This window comes from Haliotis cracherodii, unplaced genomic scaffold, assembly GCF_022045235.1.
Source record: "Haliotis cracherodii isolate W230 unplaced genomic scaffold, xgHalCrac1.p SCAF_32, whole genome shotgun sequence".
Lineage (NCBI taxonomy): Eukaryota > Metazoa > Mollusca > Gastropoda > Lepetellida > Haliotidae > Haliotis > Haliotis cracherodii.
In genome coordinates this window covers 1,471,950-1,497,106 of record NW_027266289.1, presented here as the reverse complement: position 1 = coordinate 1,497,106, position 25,157 = coordinate 1,471,950, and the positions used below count along the sequence as shown (strand labels likewise).

The window sequence follows — 25,157 nt, the reverse complement described above, 5'->3', positions numbered from 1 at the left end:
GGAATAGGTGCAAATCAGGATGAGGTCGCTATGAATGTTTTGAATAGTGGCAAATCAGGATGTGGTCGTTATGATTGTTTGGAATAGGTGGAAATCAGGATATTGTCGCTATGAATGTTTGGAATAGGTGGAAATCAGGTTGTGCTCGTTATGAATGTTTGGAATACATGCAAATCAGGATATGGTTGCTATGCATGTTTGGAATAGGTGCAAATCAGGATATGGTCGTTATGATCATCTCGAATAGGTGGAAATCAGGATGTGGTCGTGATGCATGTTTGAAATATGTGCTAATTAGGATATGGTCGCTGTGAATGTTTGGAATAGATGCAAATCAGGATATGGTCGCTATGAATGTTTCGAATAGGTGGAAATGAGGATATGGTCGCTTTGAATGTTTCTAATAAGTGGAAATGTGGATATGGTCGTTATGAATGTTTGGAATAGGTGGAAATCAAGATATGGTCGCTATGCATGTTTGTAATAGGTAGAAATCAGGATATGGTCGCCATGAAGGTCTCTAATAGGTGGAAATCATGATGTGGTCGTTTTGCATATTTGGAATAGGTGGAAATCAGGATATGGTCGCTATGAATGTTTGGAATAGATGGAAATCAGGATATGGTCGCTGTGAATGTTTGGAATAGGTGCAAATCAGGATATGGTCGTTATGAATATTTGGAATAAGTGGAAATGAGGATATGGTCGCTATGAATGTTTGGAATAGGTGGAAATCAGGATATTGTCGCTACGCATGTTTGTAATAGGTGGAAATCTGGATATGGTCGCTATGAAGGTCTTTAATAGGTGGAAATCATGATGTGGTCTTTTTGCATGTTTGGAATAGGTGGAAATCAGGATATGGTCGCTATGAATGCTTCGAATAGTGGCAAATCAGGATGTGGTCGTTATGATTCTTTGGAATAGGTTGAAATCAGGATATGGTCCCTGTGAATGTTTGGAATAGATGGAAATCAGGATGTGGTCGCTATGAATGTTTGGAATAGGTGCAAATCAGGATATGGTCGCTATGAATGATTCGAATAGTTGCACATCAGGATATGGTCGCGGTGAATGTTGGGAATAGGTGGAAATCAGGTTGTGGTCGTTATGAATGTTTGGAATGCATGGAAATCAGGATATGGTCGCTATGAATGTTTGGAATAGGTCCAAATCAGGATATGGTCGCTATGGATGTTTGGAATAGGTGCAAATCAGCATATGGTCGCTATGAATATTTGGAATGGGTGCAAGTCAGGATATGGTCGTTATGAATGTTTGGAATAGATGCAAATCAGGATATGGTCGCTATGAATGTTTGGACTAGGTGCAAATCAGGATGAGGTCGTTATGAATGTTTTGAATAGATGCAAATCACGATATGATTGCTATGAATGCTTCCAGCAGATGCAAATCAGGATATGGTCACTATGAATGTTTGGAATAGGTGCATATCAGTATGTTGTCAGTATGAATGTTTGGAATAGATGCAAATCAGGATATGGTTGCTATGAATGTTTGCAATAGGTGCAAATCAGGATATGGTTGCTATGAATGTTTGCAATAGGTGCAAATCAGGATATGGTTGCTATGAATGTTTCGAATAGATGCAAATCAGGATATGGTCGCTATGAATGTTTCGAACAGGTGGAAATCAGGATACGGTTGCAATGAAGTTTTGGAATAGGTGGAAATCAGGATATGGTCGCTATGAATGTTTGGAATACATAAAATCAGGATATGGTCATTATGAATGTTTGGAATAGGTGGAAATCAGGATATCGTCGCTATGAATGTCTCTAATAGGTGCAAATCAGGATATGGTGGCTATGAATTTTTGGAATAGGTGGAAATCAGGATATGGTCGCTATGAATGTTGGAATAGATGGAAATCAGGATATGGTCGCTGTGAATGTTTGGAATAGGTGGAAATCATGATATGGTCGTTATGAATATTTGGAATAAGTGGAAATGAGGATATGGTCGCTATGAATGTTTGGAATAGGTGGAAATCAGGATATGGTCGCTATGCATGTTTGTAATAGGTGAAAATCTGGATATGGTCGCTATGAAGGTCTTTAATAGGTGGAAATCATGATGTGGTCTTTTTGCATGTTTGGAATAGGTGGAAATCAGGATACGGTAACTATGAATGTTTGGAATAGGTGGAAATCAGGATGTGGTCGTTATGAATGTTTGGAATACATGGAAATCAGGATATGGTCGCCATGAAGGTCTCTAATAGGTGGAAATCATGATGTGGTCGTTTTGCATATTTGGAATAGGTGGAAATCAGGATATGGTCGCTATGAATGTTTGGAATAGATGGAAATCAGGATATGGTCGCTGTGAATGTTTGGAATAGGTGCAAATCAGGATATGGTCGTTATGAATATTTGGAATAAGTGGAAATGAGGATATGGTCGCTATGAATGTTTGGAATAGGTGGAAATCAGGATATTGTCGCTACGCATGTTTGTAATAGGTGGAAATCTGGATATGGTCGCTATGAAGGTCTTTAATAGGTGGAAATCATGATGTGGTCTTTTTGCATGTTTGGAATAGGTGGAAATCAGGATATGGTCGCTATGAATGCTTCGAATAGTGGCAAATCAGGATGTGGTCGTTATGATTCTTTGGAATAGGTTGAAATCAGGATATGGTCCCTGTGAATGTTTGGAATAGATGGAAATCAGGATGTGGTCGCTATGAATGTTTGGAATAGGTGCAAATCAGGATATGGTCGCTATGAATGATTCGAATAGTTGCACATCAGGATATGGTCGCGGTGAATGTTGGGAATAGGTGGAAATCAGGTTGTGGTCGTTATGAATGTTTGGAATGCATGGAAATCAGGATATGGTCGCTATGAATGTTTGGAATAGGTCCAAATCAGGATATGGTCGCTATGGATGTTTGGAATAGGTGCAAATCAGCATATGGTCGCTATGAATATTTGTAATGGGTGCAAGTCAGGATATGGTCGTTATGAATGTTTGGAATAGATGCAAATCAGGATATGGTCGCTATGAATGTTTGGAATAGGTGCAAATCAGGATGAGGTCGTTATGAATGTTTTGAATAGATGCAAATCACGATATGATTGCTATGAATGCTTCCAGCAAATGTAAATCAGGATATGGTCACTATGAATGTTTGGAATAGGTGCATATCAGTATGTTGTCAGTATGAATGTTTGGAATAGGTGGAAATCAGGATGTGGTCGTTATGAATGTTTGGAATACATGGAAATCAGGATATGGTCGCTATGAATAGTTGGAATAGGTGGAATTTAGGATATGGTCGCTGTGAATGTTTGGAATAGGTGCAAATCAGGATGAGGTCGCTATGAATGTTTTGAATAGTGGCAAATCAGGATGTGGTCGTTATGATTGTTTGGAATAGGTGGAAATCAGGATATTGTCGCTATGAATGTTTGGAATAGGTGGAAATCAGGTTGTGCTCGTTATGAATGTTTGGAATACATTGAAATCAGGATATGGTTGCTATGCATGTTTGGAATAGGTGCAAATCAGGATATGGTCGTTATGATCATCTCGAATAGGTGGAAATCAGGATGTGGTCGTGATGCATGTTTGAAATATGTGCTAATTAGGATATGGTCGCTGTGAATGTTTGGAATAGATGCAAATCAGGATATGGTCGCTATGAATGTTTCGAATAGGTGGAAATGAGGATATGGTCGCTTTGAATGTTTCTAATAAGTGGAAATGTGGATATGGTCGTTATGAATGTTTGGAATAGGTGGAAATCAAGATATGGTCGCTATGCATGTTTGTAATAGGTAGAAATCAGGATATGGTCGCCATGAAGGTCTCTAATAGGTGGAAATCATGATGTGGTCGTTTTGCATATTTGGAATAGGTGGAAATCAGGATATGGTCGCTATGAATGTTTGGATTAGATGGAAATCAGGATATGGTCGCTGTGAATGTTTGGAATAGGTGCAAATCAGGATATGGTCGTTATGAATATTTGGAATAAGTGGAAATGAGGATATGGTCGCTATGAATGTTTGGAATAGGTGGAAATCAGGATATTGTCGCTACGCATGTTTGTAATAGGTGGAAATCTGGATATGGTCGCTATGAAGGTCTTTAATAGGTGGAAATCATGATGTGGTCTTTTTGCATGTTTGGAATAGGTGGAAATCAGGATATGGTCGCTATGAATGCTTCGAATAGTGGCAAATCAGGATGTGGTCGTTATGATTCTTTGGAATAGGTTGAAATCAGGATATGGTCCCTGTGAATGTTTGGAATAGATGGAAATCAAGATGTGGTCGCTATGAATGTTTGGAATAGGTGCAAATCAGGATATGGTCGCTATGAATGATTCGAATAGTTGCACATCAGGATATGGTCGCGGTGAATGTTGGGAATAGGTGGAAATCAGGTTGTGGTCGTTATGAATGTTTGGAATGCATGGAAATCAGGATATGGTCGCTATGAATGTTTGGAATAGGTCCAAATCAGGATATGGTCGCTATGGATGTTTGGAATAGGTGCAAATCAGCATATGGTCGCTATGAATATTTGGAATGGGTGCAAGTCAGGATATGGTCGTTATGAATGTTTGGAATAGATGCAAATCAGGATATGGTCGCTATGAATGTTTGGACTAGGTGCAAATCAGGATGAGGTCGTTATAAATGTTTTGAATAGATGCAAATCACGATATGATTGCTATGAATGCTTCCAGCAGATGCAAATCAGGGTATGGTCACTATGAATGTTTGGAATAGGTGCATATCAGTATGTTGTCAGTATGAATGTTTGGAATAGATGCAAATCAGGATATGGTTTCTATGAATGTTTGCAATAGGTGCAAATCAGGATATGGTTGCTATGAATGTTTGCAATAGGTGCAAATCAGGATATGGTTGCTATGAATGTTTCGAATAGATGCAAATCAGGATATGGTCGCTATGAATGTTTCGAACAGGTTGAAATCAGGATACGGTTGCAATGAAGTTTTGGAATAGGTGGAAATGAGGATATGGTCGCTATGAATGTTTGGAATACATAAAATCAGGATATGGTCATTATGAATGTTTGGAATAGGTGGAAATCAGGATATCGTCGCTATGAATGTCTCTAATAGGTGCAAATCAGGATATGGTGGCTATGAATTTTTGGAATAGGTGGAAATCAGGATATGGTCGCTATGAATGTTGGAATAGATGGAAATCAGGATATGGTCGCTGTGAATGTTTGGAATAGGTGGAAATCATGATATGGTCGTTATGAATATTTGGAATAAGTGGAAATGAGGATATGGTCGCTATGAATGTTTGGAATAGGTGGAAATCAGGATATGGTCGCTATGCATGTTTGTAATAGGTGAAAATCTGGATATGGTCGCTATGAAGGTCTTTAATAGGTGGAAATCATGATGTGGTCTTTTTGCATGTTTGGAATAGGTGGAAATCAGGATACGGTAACTATGAATGTTTGGAATAGGTGGAAATCAGGATGTGGTCGTTATGAATGTTTGGAATACATGGAAATCAGGATATGGTCGCTATGAATAGTTGGAATAGGTGGAAATCAGGATATGGTTGCTGTGAATGTTTGGAATAGGTGCAAATCAGGATGAGGTCGCTATGAATGTTTTGAATAGTGGCAAATCAGGATGTGGTCGTTATGATTGTTTGGAATAGGTGGAAATCAGGATATGGTCGCTATGAATGTTTGGAATAGGTGGAAATCAGGTTGTGCTCGTTATGAATGTTTGGAATACATGGAAATCAGGATATGGTTGCTATGCATGTTTGGAATAGATGCAAATCAGGATATGGTCGTTATGATCATCTTGAACAGGTGGAAATCAGGATGTGGTCGTGATGCATGTTTGAAATATGTGCTAATTAGGATATGGTCGCTGTGAATGTTTGGAATAGATGCAAATCAGGATATGGTCGCTATTAAAGTCTCGAATAGTTGCAAATTAGGATATGGTCGTTATGAATGTTTCGAATAGATGCAAATAAGGATATGGTCGCAATGAATGTTTGGAATAGATTCAAATAAGGATATGGTCGCTATGAATGTTTCGAATAGGTGGAAATCAGGATACGGTCGCTATGAAGATTTGGAATAAGTGGAAATCAGGATATGGTCGCTATGAATGTTTGGAATACATAAAATCAGTATATGGTCGTTATGAATGTTTGGAATAGGTGGAAATCAGGATATGGTCGCTGTGAATGTTTTTGATAGTTGGAAATTAGGATGTGGTCGTTATGAATGTTTGGAATAAGTGGAAATCAGGATATTGTCGCTATGAATGTTTGGAATAGGTGGAAATCATGATATGGTGGCTGTGAATGTTTGGAATACATGGAAATCAGGATATGGTCGCTATGATTGTTTGGAATAGATGGAAATCAGGATATGTTCGCTGTGAATGTTTGGAATAGGTGGAAATCAGGATATGGTCGCTATGAATGTTTGGAATAGGTGGAAATCAGGTTGTGCTCGTTATGAATGTTTGGAATACATGGAAATCAGGATATGGTTGCTATGCATGTTTGGAATAGGTGCAAATCAGGATATGGTCGTTATGATCATCTCGAATAGGTGGAAATCAGGATGTGGTCATGATGCATGTTTGAAATATGTGCTAATTAGGATATGGTCGCTGTGAATGTTTGGAATAGATGCAAATCAGGATATGGTCGCTATTAATGTCTCGAATAGTTGCAAATTAGGATATGGTCGTTATGAATGTTTCGAATAGATGCAAATAAGGATATGGTCGCAATGAATGTTTGGAATAGATTCAAATAAGGATATGGTCGCTATGAATGTTTCGAATAGGTGGAAATCAGGATACGGTCGCTATGAAGATTTGGAATAAGTTGAAATCAGGATATGGTCGCTATGAATGTTTGGAATACATAAAATCAGTATATGGTCGTTATGAATGTTTGGAATAGGTGGAAATCAGGATATGGTCGCTGTGAATGTTTTTGATAGTTGGAAATTAGGATGTGGTCGCTATGAATGTTTGGAATAAGTGGAAATCAGGATATTGTCGCTATGAATGTTTTAAATAGGTGGAAATCATGATATGGTGGCTGTGAATGTTTGGAATACATGGAAATCAGGATATGGTCGCTATGATTGTTTGGAATAGATGGAAATCAGGATATGTTCGCTGTGAATGTTTGGAATAGGTGGAAATCAGGATATGGTCGCTATGAATGTTTGGAATAGGTGGAAATCAGGTTGTGCTCGTTATGAATGTTTGGAATACATGGAAATCAGGATATGGTTGCTATGCATGTTTGGAATAGGTGCAAATCAGGATATGGTCGTTATGATCATCTCGAATAGGTGGAAATCAGGATGTGGTCGTGATGCATGTTTGAAATATGTGCTAATTAGGATATGGTCGCTGTGAATGTTTGGAATAGATGCAAATCAGGATATGGTCGTTATGAATGTTTCGAATAGATGCAAATCAGGATCTGGTCGCAATGAAGTCTTGGAATAGATGCAAACTAGGATATGGTCGTTATGAATGTTTGGAATAGATTCAAATCAGGATATGGTCGCTATGAATGTTTCGAATAGGTGGAAATCAGGATACGGTCGCTATGAAGATTTGGAATAAGTGGAAATCAGGATATGGTCGCTATGAATGTTTGGAATACATAAATTCAGTATATGGTCGTTATGAATGTTTGGAATAGGTGGAAATCAGGATATGGTCGCTGTGAATGTTTCTAATAGTTGGAAATCAGGATGTGGTCGTTATGAATGTTTGGAATAAGTGGAAATCAGGATATTGTCGCTATGAATGTTTGGAATAGGTGGAAGTCATGATATGGTGGCTGTGAATGTTTGGAATACATGGAAATCAGGATATGGTGGCTATGAATGTTTGGAATAGGTGGAATTCAAGATATGGTCGCTATGCATGTTTGTAATAGGTGGAAATCAGGATATGGTCGCCATGAAGGTCTCTAATAGGTGGAAATTATGATGTGGTCGTTTTGCATATTTGGAATAGGTGGAAATCAGGATATGGTCGCTATGAATGTTTGGAATAGATGGAAATCAGGATATGGTCGCTGTGAATGTTTGGAATAAGTGGAAATCAGGATATGGTCGTTATGCATGTTTGGAATAAGTGGAAATCAGGATATGGTCGCTGTGAATGTTTGGAATAGGTGGAAATGAGGATATGGTCGCTATGAATGTTTCTAATAAGTGGAAATGAGGATATGGTCGCTATGAATGTTTCGATTAGGTGGAAATCAGGATGTGGTCGTTGTGATTGTTTGGAATAGGTGGAAATCCGGATATGTTCGCTATGAATGATTCGAATATTTGCAAATCAGGATGTGGTCATTATGAATGTTTGGAATAGGTGGAAATCAGGATGTGGTCGTTATGAATGTTTCGAATAGGTGGAAATCAGGATATGGTTGTTATTAATGTTTGGAATAGTTGCAAATCAGGATATGGTCGCTATGACTGTTTGGACTAAATGGAAATAAGGATATGGTCGCAATGAAAGTTTGGAATACATGGAAATCAGGATATGGTCGCTGTGAATGTTTGGAATAAGTGGAAATAAGGATATGGTCGCTGTGAATGTTTGGAATAAGTGGAAATCAGGATATGGTCGCTGTGAATATTACGAATAGGTGCAAATCAGGATGTGGTCGCTATGAATGTTTGGAATAGGTGGAAATCAGGATATGGTCGTTATGAATGTTTGGAATAAGTGGAAATGAGAATATGGTCGCTAAGAATGTTAAGAATAGGTGGAAATCAGGATATGGTCGCTATGTATGTTTGGAATAGGTGGAAATCAGGATGTGGTCGCTATGAATGTCTGTATTAGGTGCAAATCAGGATATGGTTGCTATGAATTTTTGGAATAGGTGGAAATCAGGATATGGTCGCTATGAATGTTTGGAATAGATGGAAATGTGGATATGGTCGCTGTGAATGTTTGGAATAGGTGGAAATCAGGATATGGTCGCTATGTATGTTTGGAATAGGTGGAAATCAGGATATGGTCGCTATGAATGTCTCTATTAGGTGCAAGTCAAGATATGGTCGTTATGAATTTTTGGAATAGGTGAAAATCAGGATATGGTCGCTATAAATGTTTGGATTAGATGCAAATCAGGATATGGTCGTTGTGAATGATTGGAATAGGTGGAAATCAGGATATGGTCGCTATGAATGTTTGGACTAAGTGGAAATCAGAATATGGTCTTTATGCATGTTTGTAATAGGTGGAAATCAGGATATGGTCGCTACGAAGGTCTCTAATAGGTAGAAATCATGATGTGGTCGTTTTGCATGTTTGGAATAGGTGGAAATCAGGATACGGTCACTATGAATGTTTGGAATATGTGCAAATCAGAATATGGTCGCTATGAATGTTTCGAATAGGTGGAAATCAGGATGTGGTCGTTATGAATGTTTGCAATACATGGAAATCAGGATATATTGTCGCTATGAATAGTTGGTATAGGTGGAAATCAGGATATGGTCGCTATGAATAGTTGGATCAGGTGGAAATCAGGATATGGTCGCTGTGAATGTTTGGAATAGGTGTAAATCAGGATATGGTCGCTATGAATGCTTCGAATAGTGGCAAATCAGGATGTAGTCGTTATGATTGTTTGGAATAGGTTGAAATCTGGATATGGTCCCTGTGAATGTTTGGAATAGATGGAAATCAGGATGTGATCGCTATGAATGTTTGGAATAGGTGCAAATCAGGATATGGTCTCTATGAATGATTCGAATAGTTGCACATCAGGATATGGTCGCTATGAATGTTGGGAATAGGTGGAAATCAGGTTGTGGTCGTTATGAATGTTTGGAATACATGGAAATCAGGATATGGTTGCCATGAATGTTTGGAATAGGTGCAAATCAGGATATGGTCGCTATGCATGTTTGGAATAGGTGCAAATCAGCATATGGTTGCTATGAATGTTTGGAATAGGTGCAAATCAGGATATGGTCGCTATGAATGTTTGGCATAGGTGGAAATCAGGATATGGTTGCTATGCATGTTTGGAATAGGTGCAAATCAGGATATGGTCGTTATGAATATCTCGAATAGGTGGAAATCAGGATGTGGTCGTGATGCATGTTTGAAAAAGGTGCTAATTAGGATATGGTCGCTGTGAATGTTTGCAATAGATACAAATCAGTATATGGTCGCTATGAATGTTTCGAATAGTTGCAAATCAGGATGTGGTCGTTATGATTGTTTGGAATAGGTTGAAATCAGGATATGGTCCCTGTGAATGTTTGAAATAGATGCAAATCAGTATATGGTCGTTATGAATGTTTCGAAAAGGTGGAAATCAGGATATGGTCGCTATGAATGTTTGGAATACATAATATCAGGATATGGTCGTTATGAATGTTTGGAATAGGTGGAAATCAGGATATGGTCGCTGTGAATGTTTCGAATAGTTGCAAGTCAGGATGTGGTCGCTATGAATGTTTGGAATACATGGAAATCAGGATATGGTCTCTATGAATGTTTGGAATAGGTGGAAATTATGGTATGGTCGCTATGAATGTTTGGAATAGGTGGAAATCTGGATATGGTCGCTATGAAGGTCTTTAATAGGTTGAAATCATGATGTGGTCTTTTTGCATGTTTGGAATAGGTGGAAATCAGGGTATGGTCGCTATGAATGTTTGGTGTAGCTGCTAATCAGGATAGGGTCGCTATGAATGTTTGGAATATGTGCAAATCAGAATATGGTTGCTATGAATGTTTCGAATAGCTGCAAATCAGGTTATGGTTGCCATGAATGTTTCGAATAGCTGCAAATCAGGATATGGTTGCTATGAATGTTTGGAATAGCTGCAAATCAGGTTATGGTTGCTATGAATGTTTCGAATATTTGCAGATCAGGATGTGGTCGTTATGATTGTTTGGAATAGGTGGAAATCAGGATATGGTCGCTATGAATGTTTGGAATAGGTGGAAATCAGGATTTGGTCGTTATGAATGTTTGGACTATGTGGAAATCAGGATATGGTGGCTGTGAATGTTTGAATAGGTGGAAATCAGCATATGGTTGTTATGAATGTTTGCAATAGCTGCAAATCAGAATGTGGTTGCTATGAATGTTTGCAATAGCTGCAAATAAGGATATGGTCGCTATGAATGTTTGTAATAGCTGCTAATCAGGTTATGGTTGCTATGAATGTTTCGAATAGCTGCAAATCAGGATATTATTACCATGAATGTTTGCAATAGATGCAAATCAGGTTATGGTTGCTATGAATGTTTGGAATACATAAAATCAGTATATGGTCGTTATGAATGTTTGGAATATGTGGAAATCAGGATATGGTCGCTGTGAATGTTTCTAATAGTTGGAAATCAGGATGTGGTCGTTATGAATGTTTGGAATAAGTGGAAATCAGGATATTGTCGCTATGAATGTTTGGAATAGGTGGAAATCATGATATGGTGGCTGTGAAAGTTTGGAATACATGGAAATCAGGATATGGTGGCTATGAATGTTTGGAATAGGTGGAATTCAAGATATGGTCGCTATGCATGTTTGTAATAGGTGGAAATCAGGATATGGTCGCCATGAAGGTCTCTAATAGGTGGAAATTATGATGTGGTCGTTTTGCATATTTGGAATACATGGAAATCAGGATATGGTCGCTATGAATGTTTGGAATAGATGGAAATCAGGATATGGTCGCTGTGAATGTTTGGAATAAGTGGAAATCAGGATATGGTCGTTATGAATGTTTGGAATAAGTGGAAATCAGGATATGGTCGCTGTGAATGTTTGGAATAGGTGGAAATCAGGATATGGTCGCTATGAATGTTTCTTATAAGTGGAAATGAGGATATGGTCGCTATGAATGTTTCGAATACGTGGAAATCAGGATGTGGTCGTTGTGATTGTTTGGAATAGGTGCAAATCCGGATATGGTCGCTATGAATGATTCAAATATTTGCAAATCAGGATGTGGTCATTATGAATGTTTGGAATAGTGGCAAATCAGGATGTGGTCGTTATGAATGTTTGGAATAGGTGGAAATCAGGATATGGTTGTTATTAATGTTTGGAATAGATGCAAATCAGGATATGGTCGCTATGACTGTTTGGACGAAATGGAAATCAGGATATGGTCGCAATGAAAGTTTGGAATACATGGAAATCAGGATATGGTCGCTGTGAATGTTTGGAATAAGTGGAAATAAGGATATGGTCGCTGTGAATGTTTGGAATAAGTGGAAATCAGGATATGGTCGCTGTGAATGTTACGAATAGGTGCAAATCAGGATGTGGTCGCTATGAATGTTTGGAATAGGTGGAAATCAGTATATGGTCGTTATGAATGTTTTGAATAAGTGGAAATGAGAATATGGTCGCTAAGAATGTTAGGAATAGGTGGAAATCAGTATATGGTCGCTATGTATGTTTGGAATAGGTGGAAATCAGGATGTGGTCGCTATGAATGTCTGTATTAGGTGCAAATCAAGATATGGTCGCTATGAATTTTTGGAATAGGTGGAAATGAGGATATGGTCGCTATGAATGTTTGGAATAGATGGAAATCAGGATATGGTCGCTGTGAATGTTTGGAATTGGTGGAAATCAGGATATGGTCGCTATGTATGTTTGGAATAGGTGGAAATCAGGATATGGTCTTTATGCATGTTTGTAATAGGTGGAAATCAGGATATGGTCGCTACGAAGGTCTCTAATAGGGAGAAATCATGATGTTGTCGTTTTGCATGTTTGGAATAGGTGGAAATCAGGATACGGTCACTATGAATGTTTGGAATATGTGCAAATCAGAATATGGTCACTATGAATGTTTCGAATAGGTGGAAATCAGGATGTGGTCGTTATGAATGTTTGGAATATATGGAAATCAGGATATGGTCGCTATGAATAGTTGGTATAGGTGGAAATCAGGATATGGTCGCTATGAATAGTTGGATCAGGTGGAAATCAGGATATGGTCGCTGTGAATGTTTGGAATAGGTGTAAATCAGGATATGGTCGCTATGAATGCTTCGAATAGTGGCAAATCAGGATGTAGTCGTTATGATTGTTTGGAATAGGTTGAAATCTGGATATGGTCCCTGTGAATGTTTGGAATAGATGGAAGTCAGGATGCGATCGCTATGAATGTTTGGAATAGGTGCAAATCAGGATATGGTCGCTATGAATGATTCGAATAGTTGCATATCAGGATATGGTCGCTATGAATGTTGGGAATAGGTGGAAATCAGGTTGTGGTCGTTATGAATGTTTGGAATACATGGAAATCAGGATATGGTCGCTATGAATGTTTGGAATAGGTGCAAATCAGGATATGGTCGCTATGCATGTTTGGAATAGGTGCAAATCAGCATATGTTTGCTATAAATGTTTGGAATAGGTGCAAATCAGGATATGGTCGCTATGAATGTTTGGCATAGGTGGAAATCAGGATATGGTTGCTATGCATGTTTGGAATAGGTGCAAATCAGGATATGGTCGTTATGAATATCTCGAATAGGTGGAAATCAGGATGTGGTCGTGATGCATGTTTGAAATAGGTGCTAATTAGGATATGGTCGCTGTGAATGTTTGCAATAGATACAAAACAGGATATGGTCGCTATGAATGTTTCGAATAGTTGCAAATCAGGATGTGGTCGTTATGATTGTTTGGAATAGGTTGAAATCAGGATATGGTCCCTGTGAATGTTTGAAATAGATGCAAATCAGTATATGGTCGTTATGAATGTTTCGAAAAGGTGGAAATCAGGATATGGTCGCTATGAATGTTTGGAATACATAAAATCAGGATATGGTCGTTATGAATGTTTGGAATAGGTGGAAGTCAGGATATGGTCGCTGTGAATGTTTTGAATAGTTGCAAGTCAGGATGTGGTCGTTATGAATGTTTGGAATACATGGAAATCAGGATATGGTCTCTATGAATGTTTGGAATATGTGGAAATCAGGATATGGTCGCTATGAATGTTTGGAGTAGGTGGAAATCTGGATATGGTCGCTATGAAGGTCTTTAATAGGTTGAAATCATGATGTGGTCTTTTTGCATGTTTGGAATAGGTGGAAATCAGGGTATGGTCGCTATGAATGTTTGGAGTAGGTGCTAATCAGGATATGGTTGCTATGAATATTTCGAACAGTTGCAGATCAGGATGTGGGCATAATGATTGTTTGGAATAGGTAGAAATCAGGATATGGTCGCTATGAATGTTTGGAATACGTGGAAATCAGGATATGGTCGTTATGAATGTTTGGACTATGTGGAAATCAGGATATGGTGGCTGTGAATGTTTGAATAGGTGGAAATCAGGATATGGTAGTTATGAATGTTTGAAATAGGTGCAAATCAGGATATGGTTGCTATGAATGTTTGGAATAGGTGCAAATAAGTATGTGGTCAGTGTGAATGTTTGGAATAGATGCAAATCAGCATGTGGTTGTTATGAATGTTTGCAATAGCTGCAAATCAGAATGTGGTTGCTATGAATGTTTGCAATAGCTGCAAATTAGGATATGGTTGCTATGAATGTTTGTAATAGCTGCAAATCAGGTTATGGTTGCTATGAATGTTTCGAATAGCTGCAAATCAGGATATGGTTACCATGAATGTTTGCAATAGCTGCAAATCAAGATATGGTTGCTATGAATGTTTGCAATAGATGCAAATCAGGATATGGTTGCTATGAATGTTTGCAATAGCTGCACATCAGGATAGGGTCGCTATGAATGTTTGGAATATGTGCAAATCAGAATATGGTTGCTATGAATGTTTCGAATAGCTGCAAATCAGGTTATGGTTGCCATGAATGTTTCGAATAGCTGCAAATCAGGATATGGTTGCTATGAATGTTTGGAATAGCTGCAAATCAGGTTATGGTTGCTATGAATGTTTCGAATATTTGCAGATCAGGATGTGGTCGTTATGATTGTTTGGAATAGGTGGAAATCAGGATATGGTCGCTATGAATGTTTGGAATAGGTGGAAATCAGGATATGGTCGTTATGAATGTTTGGACTATGTGGAAATCAGGATATGGTGGCTGTGAATGTTTGAATAGGTGGAAATCAGCATATGGTTGTTATGAATGTTTGCAATAGCTGCAAATCAAAATGTGGTTGCTATGAATGTTTGCAATAGCTGCAAATTAGGATATGGTCGCTATGAATGTTTGTAATAGCTGCTAATCAGGTTATGGTTGCTATGAATGTTTCGAATAGCTGCAAATCAGGATATTATTACCATGAATGTTTGCAATAGATGCAAATCAGGTTATGGTTGCTATGAATGTTTGGAATAGGTGCAAATCAGGATATGTTTTTTAAAGGGGGTGAAATTCAGGGTGTGGTCGCTGTGAAAGTTTTGGATAGGTGTAAACCAAGGTATGGACGCTAAAACAATTTAGCAGGGGGGAAATCAATTTCAAAGGTTCGAAAATCAGAATGTGGTTTCCATAACAGCTTTGAAGGGGTGCAAATCAGGTTGTGGTTGCCATGAAGTTTTGAAGGGGACAGAATCAGAGTATTGTCTCTATGCAGTTTCGAGTAGGTGCGAATCAGGACATGGTCGGTGTGACAGTATCAAATGCGTGCAAATCTTGGTATGGTCGCAAATACTGTTTTAAGGGGGCGTAAGTCAGGGTGAGCTGGCAATGAAGGTTAAGAAATCAGTGTCTGGACAGCATGACAGTTGAAGGGTTGACTATCAGTTTCTGAACAGCATGACAGTTGAAGGGTTGACTATCAGTGTCTGGACAGCATGACAGTTGAAGGGTTGACTATCAGTGTCAGGAAAACATGACAGTTGAAGGGTTGACCATCAATGTCTGGACAGCATGACAGTTGAAGGATTGACCATCAGTGTGTATACAGCATGCCAGTTGAAGGGTTGACTATCAGTGTCTGGGCAGCATGACAGTTGAAGGGTTAAACATCAGTGTGTTGACAGCATGACAGTTGAAGGGTTGATTATCAGTGTCTGGACAGCATGACAGTTGAAGAGTTGACCATCAATGTCTGGGCAGCATGACAGTTGAAGGATTGACCATCAGTGTGTGGACAGCATGACAAATGAAGGGTTGAACATCAGTGTGTGGACAGCATGACAGTTGAAGGATTGACTATCAATGTCTCACGAGCATGACAGTTGAAGGGTTGAACATCAGTGTGTGGACAGCATGACAGTTGAAGGGTTGATCATCAGTGTGTGGACAGCATGACAGTTGAAGAATTGACTATCAATGTCTCACCAGCATGACAGTTGAAGAGTTGAACATCAGTGTGTGGACAGCATGACAGTTGAAGGGTTGAACATCAGTGTGTGGACAGCATGACAGTTGAAGGGTTTACTATCAGTGTCAGGGCAGCTTGACAGTTGAAGGGTTAAACATCAGTGTGTTGAAAGCATGACAGTTGAAGGGTTGACTATCAGTGTCTGGACAGCATGACAGTTGAAGGGTTGAACATCAGTGTGTGGACAGCATGACAGTTGAAGGACTGACTATCAATGTCTCACCAGCATGACAGTTGAAGGGTTGAACATCAGTGTGTGGACAGCATGACAGTTGAAGGGTTGATCATCAGTGTGTGGACAGCATGACAGTTGAAGAATTGACTATCAATGTCTCACCAGCATGACAGTTGAAGGGTTGAACATCAGTGTGTGGACAGCATGACAGTTGAAGGGTTGAACATCAGTGTGTGGACAGCATGACAGTTGAAGGGTTTACTATCAGTGTCTGGGCAGCTTGACAGTTGAAGGGTTAAACATCAGTGTGTTGAAAGCATGACAGTTGAAGGGTTGACTATCAGTGTCTGGGCAGCATGACAGTTGAAGGGTTGAACATCAGTGTTTGGAGAGCATGACAGTTGAAGGGTTGAACATCAGTGTCTGGACAGCATGATAGTTGAAGGGTTGACTATCAGTGTCTGGGCAGCATGACAGTTGAAGGGTTGAACATCAGTGTTTGGAGAGCATGACAGTTGAAGGGTTGAACATCAGTGTCTGGACAGCATGACAGTTGAAGGGTTGACTATCAGTGTGTGGACAGCATGACAGTTGAAGGGTTGACTATCAGTGTCTGGGCAGCATGACAGTTGAAGGGTTAAACATCAGTGTTTTGAAAGCATGACAATTGAAGGGTTTACTATCAGTGTCTGGGCAGCATGACAGTTGAAGGGTTGAACATTAGTTTGTTGACAGCATGACAGTTGAAGGGTTGACCATCAGTGTGTGGACAGCATGACAGTTAAAGGGTTGAACATCAGTGTGTGGACAGCATGCCAGTTGAAGGGTTGACTATAAGTATTTGGACAGCATGACAGTTGAAGGGTTGAATATCAGTGTCTGGGCAGCATGGTAGTTGAAGGGTAAAACATCAGTGTTTCAACAGCATGACAGTTGAAGGGTTGAACATCAGTATGTGGACATCATGCCAGTTGAAGGGTTGACTATCAGTGTCTGGGCAGCATGACAGTTGAAGGGTTAAACATCAGTGTGTTGAAAGCATGACAGTTGAAGGGTTGACTATCAGTGTCTGGGCAGCATGACAGTTGAAGGGTTGAACATCAGTGTGTTGACAGCATGACAGTTGAAGGGTTGACCATCAGTGTGTGGACAGCATGACAGTTAAAGGGTTGACCATCAGCGTGTGGTGGCTCCGCAGGGATGAAGATACGGGTGTGGTTCGGAAGGGTTAGAATCATGATGTATTTGACATTACAGTTTCAAAGGTGTGGAAATCATGTGACAGTTAAGAATGCTGGGAAGCAAGGTGTGGTCACTATGTCAGTTTGGTCATGTGAAAATCAGGATGTGGTTAGCTATGACAGTGAAGATTGGGTGAGAATTAAGGTGTGGTCACGATGACAGGTTGAAGGGGGTGCGAATCAGGGTGTTGTCGCTATGAGAGTGCAGATGGGGTGAGAATCAGGGCGTCGTTGCCATAACAGTGCAGATGGGGTGAGAATCAGGGCTTCATTGCCATAACAGTGCAGATGGGGTGAGAATCAGGGCGTCATTGCCATAACAGTGCAGACGGAGTGAGAATCAGGGCTTCATTGCCATAACAGTGCAGATGGGGTGAGAATCAGGGCTTTATGCCATAACAGTGCAGATGGGGTGAGAATCAGGGCGTCATTGCCATAACAGTGCAGATGGGGTGAGAATCAGGGCGGAATTGCATTAACAGTGCAGATGGGGTGAGAATCAGGGCGTCATTGCCATAACAGTGCAGATGGGGTGAGAATCAGGGCGTCATTGCCATAACAATGCAGATGGGGTGAGAATCAGAGTGTCATTGCCATAACAGTGCAGATGGGGTGAGAATCAGGGCTTCATTGCCATAACAGTACAGATGGTGTGAGAATCAGGGTGTGATTGCCATAACAGTGCAGATGGGGCGAGAGTCTGGGCGTCATTGACATAACAATGCAGATGGGGTGAAAATTAGGTTGTGATTGCCATAACAATGCAGATGGGGTGATAATCAGGGCGACATTGCCATAACAGTGCAGATGGAGTGAGAAACGGGGCGTCATTGCTATAACAGTGCAGATGGGGTGAGAAACAGGGCGTCATTGCCATAACAGTGCAGATGGAGTGAGCATCAGGGCGTCATGGCCATAACAATGCAGATGAGGTGAGAAACAGGGCGTCATTGCGATAACAGTGCAGATGGGGCGAGGATCAGGGCGTCATGGCCATAACAGTGCAGATGGAGTGAGATTCAGGGTGTGATTGCCATAACAGTGCAGATGGGGTGAGAAACAGGGCGTCATTGCCATAACAGTGCAGATGGGGTGAGCATCAGGGCGTCATGGCCATAACAATGCAGATGAGGTGAGATTCAGGGTGTGATTGCCATGACAGTGCAGATGGGGTGAGAAACAGGGCATCATTGCGATAACAGTGCAGATGGGGTGAGCATCAGGGCGTCATGGCCATAACAATGCAGATGAGGTGAGAAACAGGGCGTCATTGCGATAACGGTGCAGATGGGGTGAGCATCAGGGCGTCATGGCCATAACAATGCAGATGAGGTGAGATTCAGGGTGTGATTGCCATAACAGTGCAGATGGGGTGAGAAACAGGGCATCATTGCGATAACAGTGCAGATGGGGTGAGCATCAGGGCGTCATGGCCATAACAATGCAGATGAGGTGAGAAACAGGGCGTCATTGCGATAACGGTGCATATGAGGTGAGCATCAGGGCGTCATGGCCATAACAGTGCAGATGGGGTGAGATTCAGGGTGTGATTGCCATAACAATGCAGATGGGGTGAGAAACAGGTTGTCATTGCCATAACAGTGCAGATGGGGTGGGAATCAGGGCGTCATTGCCATAACAGTGCAGATGGGGTGAGAGTCTGGACGTCATTGCCATAACAATGCAGATGGGGTGAGAATCAGGTTGTGATTGCCATAACAATGCAGATGGGGTGATAATCAGGGCGACATTGCCATAACAGTGCAGATGGGGTGAGAAACGGGTGTCATTGCCATAACAGTGCAGATGGGGTGAGAAACGGGTGTCATTGCCATAACAATGCGATGGGGTGAGAATCAGGGTGTGATTGCCATAACAGTGCAGATGGGGTGAGAGTCTGGGCGTCATTGCCATAACAGTGCAGATGGGGTGAGAAACGGGTGTCATTGCCATAACAGTGCAGATGGGGTGAGAAACGGGTGTCATTGCCATAACAATGCGATGGGGTGAGAATCAGGGTGTGATTGCCATAACAGTGCAGATGGGGTGAGAGTCAGGGCGGGATTGCCATAACAGTGCAGATGGGATGAGAAACAGGGCTTCATTGCCATAACAGTGCAGATGGGGTGAGCATCAGGGTGTCATTGCCATAACAATGCAGATGGGGGTGAGAATCAGGGCTTTATGCCATAACAGTGCAGATGGGGTGAGAATCAGATCGTCATTGCCATAACAGTGCAGATGGGGTGAGAGTCTGGGCGTCATTGCCATAACAGTGCAGATGGGGTGAGAGTCAGGGCGGGATTGCCATAACAGTGCAGATTGGGTGAGAGTCTGAGCGTCATTGCCATAACAATGCAGATGCTATGAGAATCAGGGCGTCACTGCCATAACAGTGCAGATGGGGTGAGAGTTAGGGCGTCATTGCCATAACAGTGCAGATGGGGTGAGAATCAGGGCGTCTTTGCCATAACAATGCAGATGGGGTGAGAATGAGGGCGTCATTGCCATAACAATGCAGATGGGGTGAGAATCAGGGCGGAATTGCCATAACAGTGCAGATGGGGTGAGATTCAGGGCGTCTTTGCCATAACAATGCAGATGGGGTGAGAATCAGGGCGGAATTGCATTAACAGTGCAGACGGGATGAGCATCAGGGTGTCATTGCCATAACAGTGCAGATGAGGTGAGCATCAGTGTGTCATTACCATAACAGTGCAGATGGGGTGAGAATCAGGACGTCTTGCCATAACAGTGCAGATGGGGTGAGAATCAGGGCGTCTTGCCATAACAGTGCAGACGGGGTGAGAATCAGGGCATCATTGCCATAACAGTGCAGATAGGGTGAGAATCAAGGCGTCATTGCTATAATAGTGCAGATGAGGTGAAAATCAGGGTGTGATTACCATAACAGCGCAGAGAGGTGAGAATCAGGGTGTGATTGCCATAACAGTGCAGATGGAGTGAGAATCTGGTCGAAATTTCCATACCAGTGCAGATGGGGTGAAAATCAGGGTGTTATTGCCATAACAGTGCAGATGAGGTGAGAATCAGGGCTTCATTGCCATTACAGTGCAACTGAGGTGAGAATCGGGGCGTCATGGTCATGACAGTTCAGAGGAGGTGAGAATCAGGGCGTCATGGCCATAACACAGCAGATGGGGTGTGAATCAGGGCAGGTTTGCCATAACAATGCAGACTGGGTGAGAATCAGGGCGTCATTGCCATAACAGTGCAGATGGGGTGAGAATCAGGGCGTCATTGCCATAACAGTGCAGATGAGGTGAGAATCGGGGTGGGATTGTCGTAACAGTGCAGATGAGGTGAGAATCAGGGCGGAATTTCCATACCAGTGCAGATGGGGTGAAAATCAGGGTGTGAATGCCATAACAGTGCAGATGGGGTGAGAATCAGGGCGTCATTGCCATAACAGTGCACATGAGGTGAGAATCAGAACGTCATTGCCATTACAATGCAGATGAGGTGAGAATCAGGGCGGGATTGCCATAACAGTGCAGATGGGGTGAAAATCAGGGCGTCATTGCCATTAAAATGCAGATGGGGTGAGAATCAGGGCGGAATTGCCATAACAATGCAGATGGGGTGAGCATCAGGGTGTCATTGCCATAACAGTGCAGATTGGGCGAGAATCAGGGCGTCATTGCCATAACAGTGCAGATGAGGTGAGAATCGGGGTGGGATTGTCGTAACAGTGCAGATGAGGTGAGAATCAGGGTGGAATTTCCATACCAGTGCAGATGGGGTGAAAATCAGGGTGTGAATGCCATAACAGTGCAGATGGGGTGAGAATCAGGGCGTCATTGCCATAACAGTGCACATGAGGTGAGAATCAGAACGTCATTGCCATTACAATGCAGATGAGGTGAGAATCAGGGCGGAATTGCCATAACAATGCAGATGGGGTGAGAATCAGGGCGTCATTGCCATAACAGTGCAGATGGGGTGAGAATCAGGGCGTCATTGCCATAACAGTGCAGATGAGGTGAGACTCAGGGCGTGATTGCCATAACAGAGCACATGAGGTGAGAAACAGGGTGTTATTGCCAAAACAGTGCAGATGAGGTGAGTATCAGGGTGTGATTGCCATACCAGTGCACATGAGGTGAGAATCAGGGTGTTATTGCCATAACAGTGCATATGAGGTGAGAATCAGGGCGTCATGGCCATACCAGTGCAGATGGGGTGAGAATCAGGGTGTGATTGCCATAACAGTGCAGTTGATGTGAGAATCAGGGCGTCATTGCCATTACAATGCAGATGAGGTGAGAATCAGGGCGGAATTGCCATAACAATGCAGATGGGGTGAGAATCAGGGCGTCATGGCCATAAGAGTGCAGATGGGGTGAGAATCAGGGTGTCATTGCCCTAACAGTGCAGATGAGGTGAGAATCAGGGTGTCATTGCCCTAACAGTGCAGATGAGGTGAGAATCAGGGCGTCATGGCCATAACAGTGCAGATGGGGTGAGAATCAGGGTGTCATTGCCCTAACAGTGCAGATGAGGTGAGAATCAGGGTGTCATTGCCATAACAGTGCAGATGAGGTGAGAATCAGGGTGTGGCGCACAGGATGTATGATGAATTTATGGCATTTCTGTTTCTGTATTCTTGTTTAACGACTCTGCTGACATCATTTATGCAATATCCAACAAGTATAGGTGACAATTCAAAGTAAAGTAGTACTCGAAGGCTTACCAAAGCAATAAGCTGTCCGATCATAATGCCCGGCGAGACGATATATTTCTCTATCCCCACACATCCTCGTCTCGATGTTATGTCTGGTTAAACAACCGCGACGATCCCTAAGACACACCTCAGACGTGTCCCCAGTTTTAGCTGGAAACATACACAATTAGAGTTGGTCAATATATTTTAGAACTAACTGCAATTTAACTGCATGTGATGTCAGTAAAACAGCCATCATTCTCAATTAAAATAACACACTCAGTTATGACTTTCTGTACTGTAGTAAATACGGTATACTAAATATATTGATGCAATACAGAGCGCCCTGTAATGGTGTCCTGATAATATAACCACAGTGAGGGCAGATAACACAAAACACCTCACAGTAAAACCATACCAAAGGACGTTAAAAGATGGTACTACACCATTATGCTGTCACACACCATCACACCATGCCACTTCATTCTACCACACACCTCCACATCATGTAACCACACCACTATGTTGTCACACACCGTCACACCATGGCACTATATTCTACCACACACCACCACATCATGTAACCACATCACTCTGCTGTCACACACCGTCACACCATGTCACTCTGTGCTACCACACACCACCACATCATGTAACCACACCGCTATGCTGTCACACACCGTCACACCATGGCACTCTGTGCTACCACACACCATCACATCATGTAACCACACCACTATGCTGTCACACACCGTCACACCATGTCACTCTGTGCTACCACACACCATCACATCATGTAACCACATCACTCTGCTGTCACACATCATCACACCATGTCACTCTGTGCTACCACACACCACCACATCATGTAACCACACCACCATGCTGTCACACACCGTCACAAAATGCAACCACTTGGCTTACACGCTCTGTATAGCGGGAATGCATTTCCACATTTACTTCCACTGCCAGGGGCCCGGCTGAGCAGCTTCCATTTCGCTGGGGCTGCATACCACACTGGGGACAGCTTGCCGTCATCGATGGTGAGTGAACTTCCTGTCGTTGTGGGTTGTCGAGACTCGATGTTGTCAAGTTCTGTGAAGTTTTCACATGGATCTGAATCAGACAGGGCACAGCTCAAGTCAGTATCAGTCAGTTCTGTTTACTGCTTTAAAATGAGTGATGTGCCCAGAAATCTGTGTGTGTTTGTTGGTGTGCTTGTTTGTTTGTTTGTACCAGTGACTGACATCATCTGTCTGTGCTATTGGGTAAGATGGCATGCGCCAACTAAGTCAGCTGACCACCCGATCCCTTTAGTCGCCTCTTACGACATGTCCCTTTTCACAGGTGAATCCAGATACCGTCTGGACGTCAACGACGGCAGGACATGTGTCTGGAGGAACAACTACGATACACAAACTGTACAATTGTCGAACCGATCTTGTGAACTTCAGGTGCTGGTTGGCTTCATGGAGTCACTGGGTGTCTGCTGCTGTAAAGGGTTTCAAGTGCAGCCAGCCATCTTTGATATTTCTTTTAGTATAAAATCTCCTCAAACCATTATATGACCACTGGTCTGAAACGTGGTGGGTGAGATAGTCACTTTATGAAGTACCAAGTTAGTTCAAGATAATCAAAAATACAATATGGCTGCCAGTCGCCATACTGGAAAGTACAAAACATCATCCATCGTAATCAATCTCACTAAAATAAGATCATAGTTCTCGCTATTGCTAAACAGAGGATCTGATGACATCCCATCGCGGGTCATGCCAGAACGACCTTTCTTCTGAGCAATCAAAGCGTCGCTTACCAGATCTTGAAAGTGATAATCGAAATGTATTTTGTAATCATGCAACTTCGTAAACGTTAACACAGGGTAATCTGAACGACAGTTACGGTCCGTACGACTGATTCCGTAAAAATGATCGTCTATCTCTCGCTTCCGTGAGATAAACATTTGAACGGAGGAGGCGTTACGCAGTACGTAGGAAGCACTGTCATACACTATCAACCATATATTAGACATTCTGAAATGTTCGCTTGATCGGTTTTCGAAATTTTATTCGAGAACTATGTCAATATTTTTTTTTCAAGCGTAGACAGAAATGGAAGTCGCCAGGTTGAAAGGAGTGCCGGAAAGCTCGCGAAAGGTTTTTTTTTAATTGGCTGATGTCGACGTCATGTTAGTCATTTTAGTCGTTGGTCAAATTTCGCGAAAGCTCGTCCTGACGTGACCCGTAATGGGATGTCCTCAGATCTTTGTTTAGAACTGAGATCTGATTTTAATGAGATTGCCATCGTAATGTTCTTCTCCTCAGAAACCACGTGATCAATGTAGCTGAAACTTCACATTTGTCCTCCCAGCAATGATGACACCTGAATGTATTCAAGAGGTTTGAATCCAATTTATTTTCGATATGGGTATATAACAGAAGGTCTATGATACCATTCGTTTATCATAATAATGCGGATCTTTCATCACTTCTGATTCAATATCTGTACATCAATATTTCGAACTCAACTTACTTTGAAGAGCTAATAATTTTGTTCAAACTTATTGTTGTTGGTTATTCCATAGAATAAAATGTAAAGTGTCGCTAGGGCAGATATGCGATACGTGTGAGCGACAATAACCAACTTACCCTGGCTGCAGCACGAGTGACAAATCAGCAGGAGAAGCAGCAGTATTACCGGATCCTTGAACAAT

The 25,157-nt window shown here is 41.6% G+C and overlaps 1 protein-coding gene across 1 annotated transcript in view; it reads right to left on the bottom strand.

The window, feature by feature from the left end:
* The window catches only part of LOC139477285 (matrilin-2-like), a 37,514-nt gene that overhangs the window by 8,119 nt on the left and 4,238 nt on the right, over positions 1-25,157 (bottom strand). Inside the window, exons 3-5 of the mRNA XM_071259832.1 lie at positions 25,093-25,147; positions 23,372-23,563; positions 22,478-22,618 (exon numbers count right to left, since the gene is read on the bottom strand). Of these exons, the coding sequence (XP_071115933.1) occupies positions 22,478-22,618; positions 23,372-23,563; positions 25,093-25,147 (388 nt within the window). The remainder of the gene's footprint in view (positions 1-22,477; positions 22,619-23,371; positions 23,564-25,092; positions 25,148-25,157) is intronic.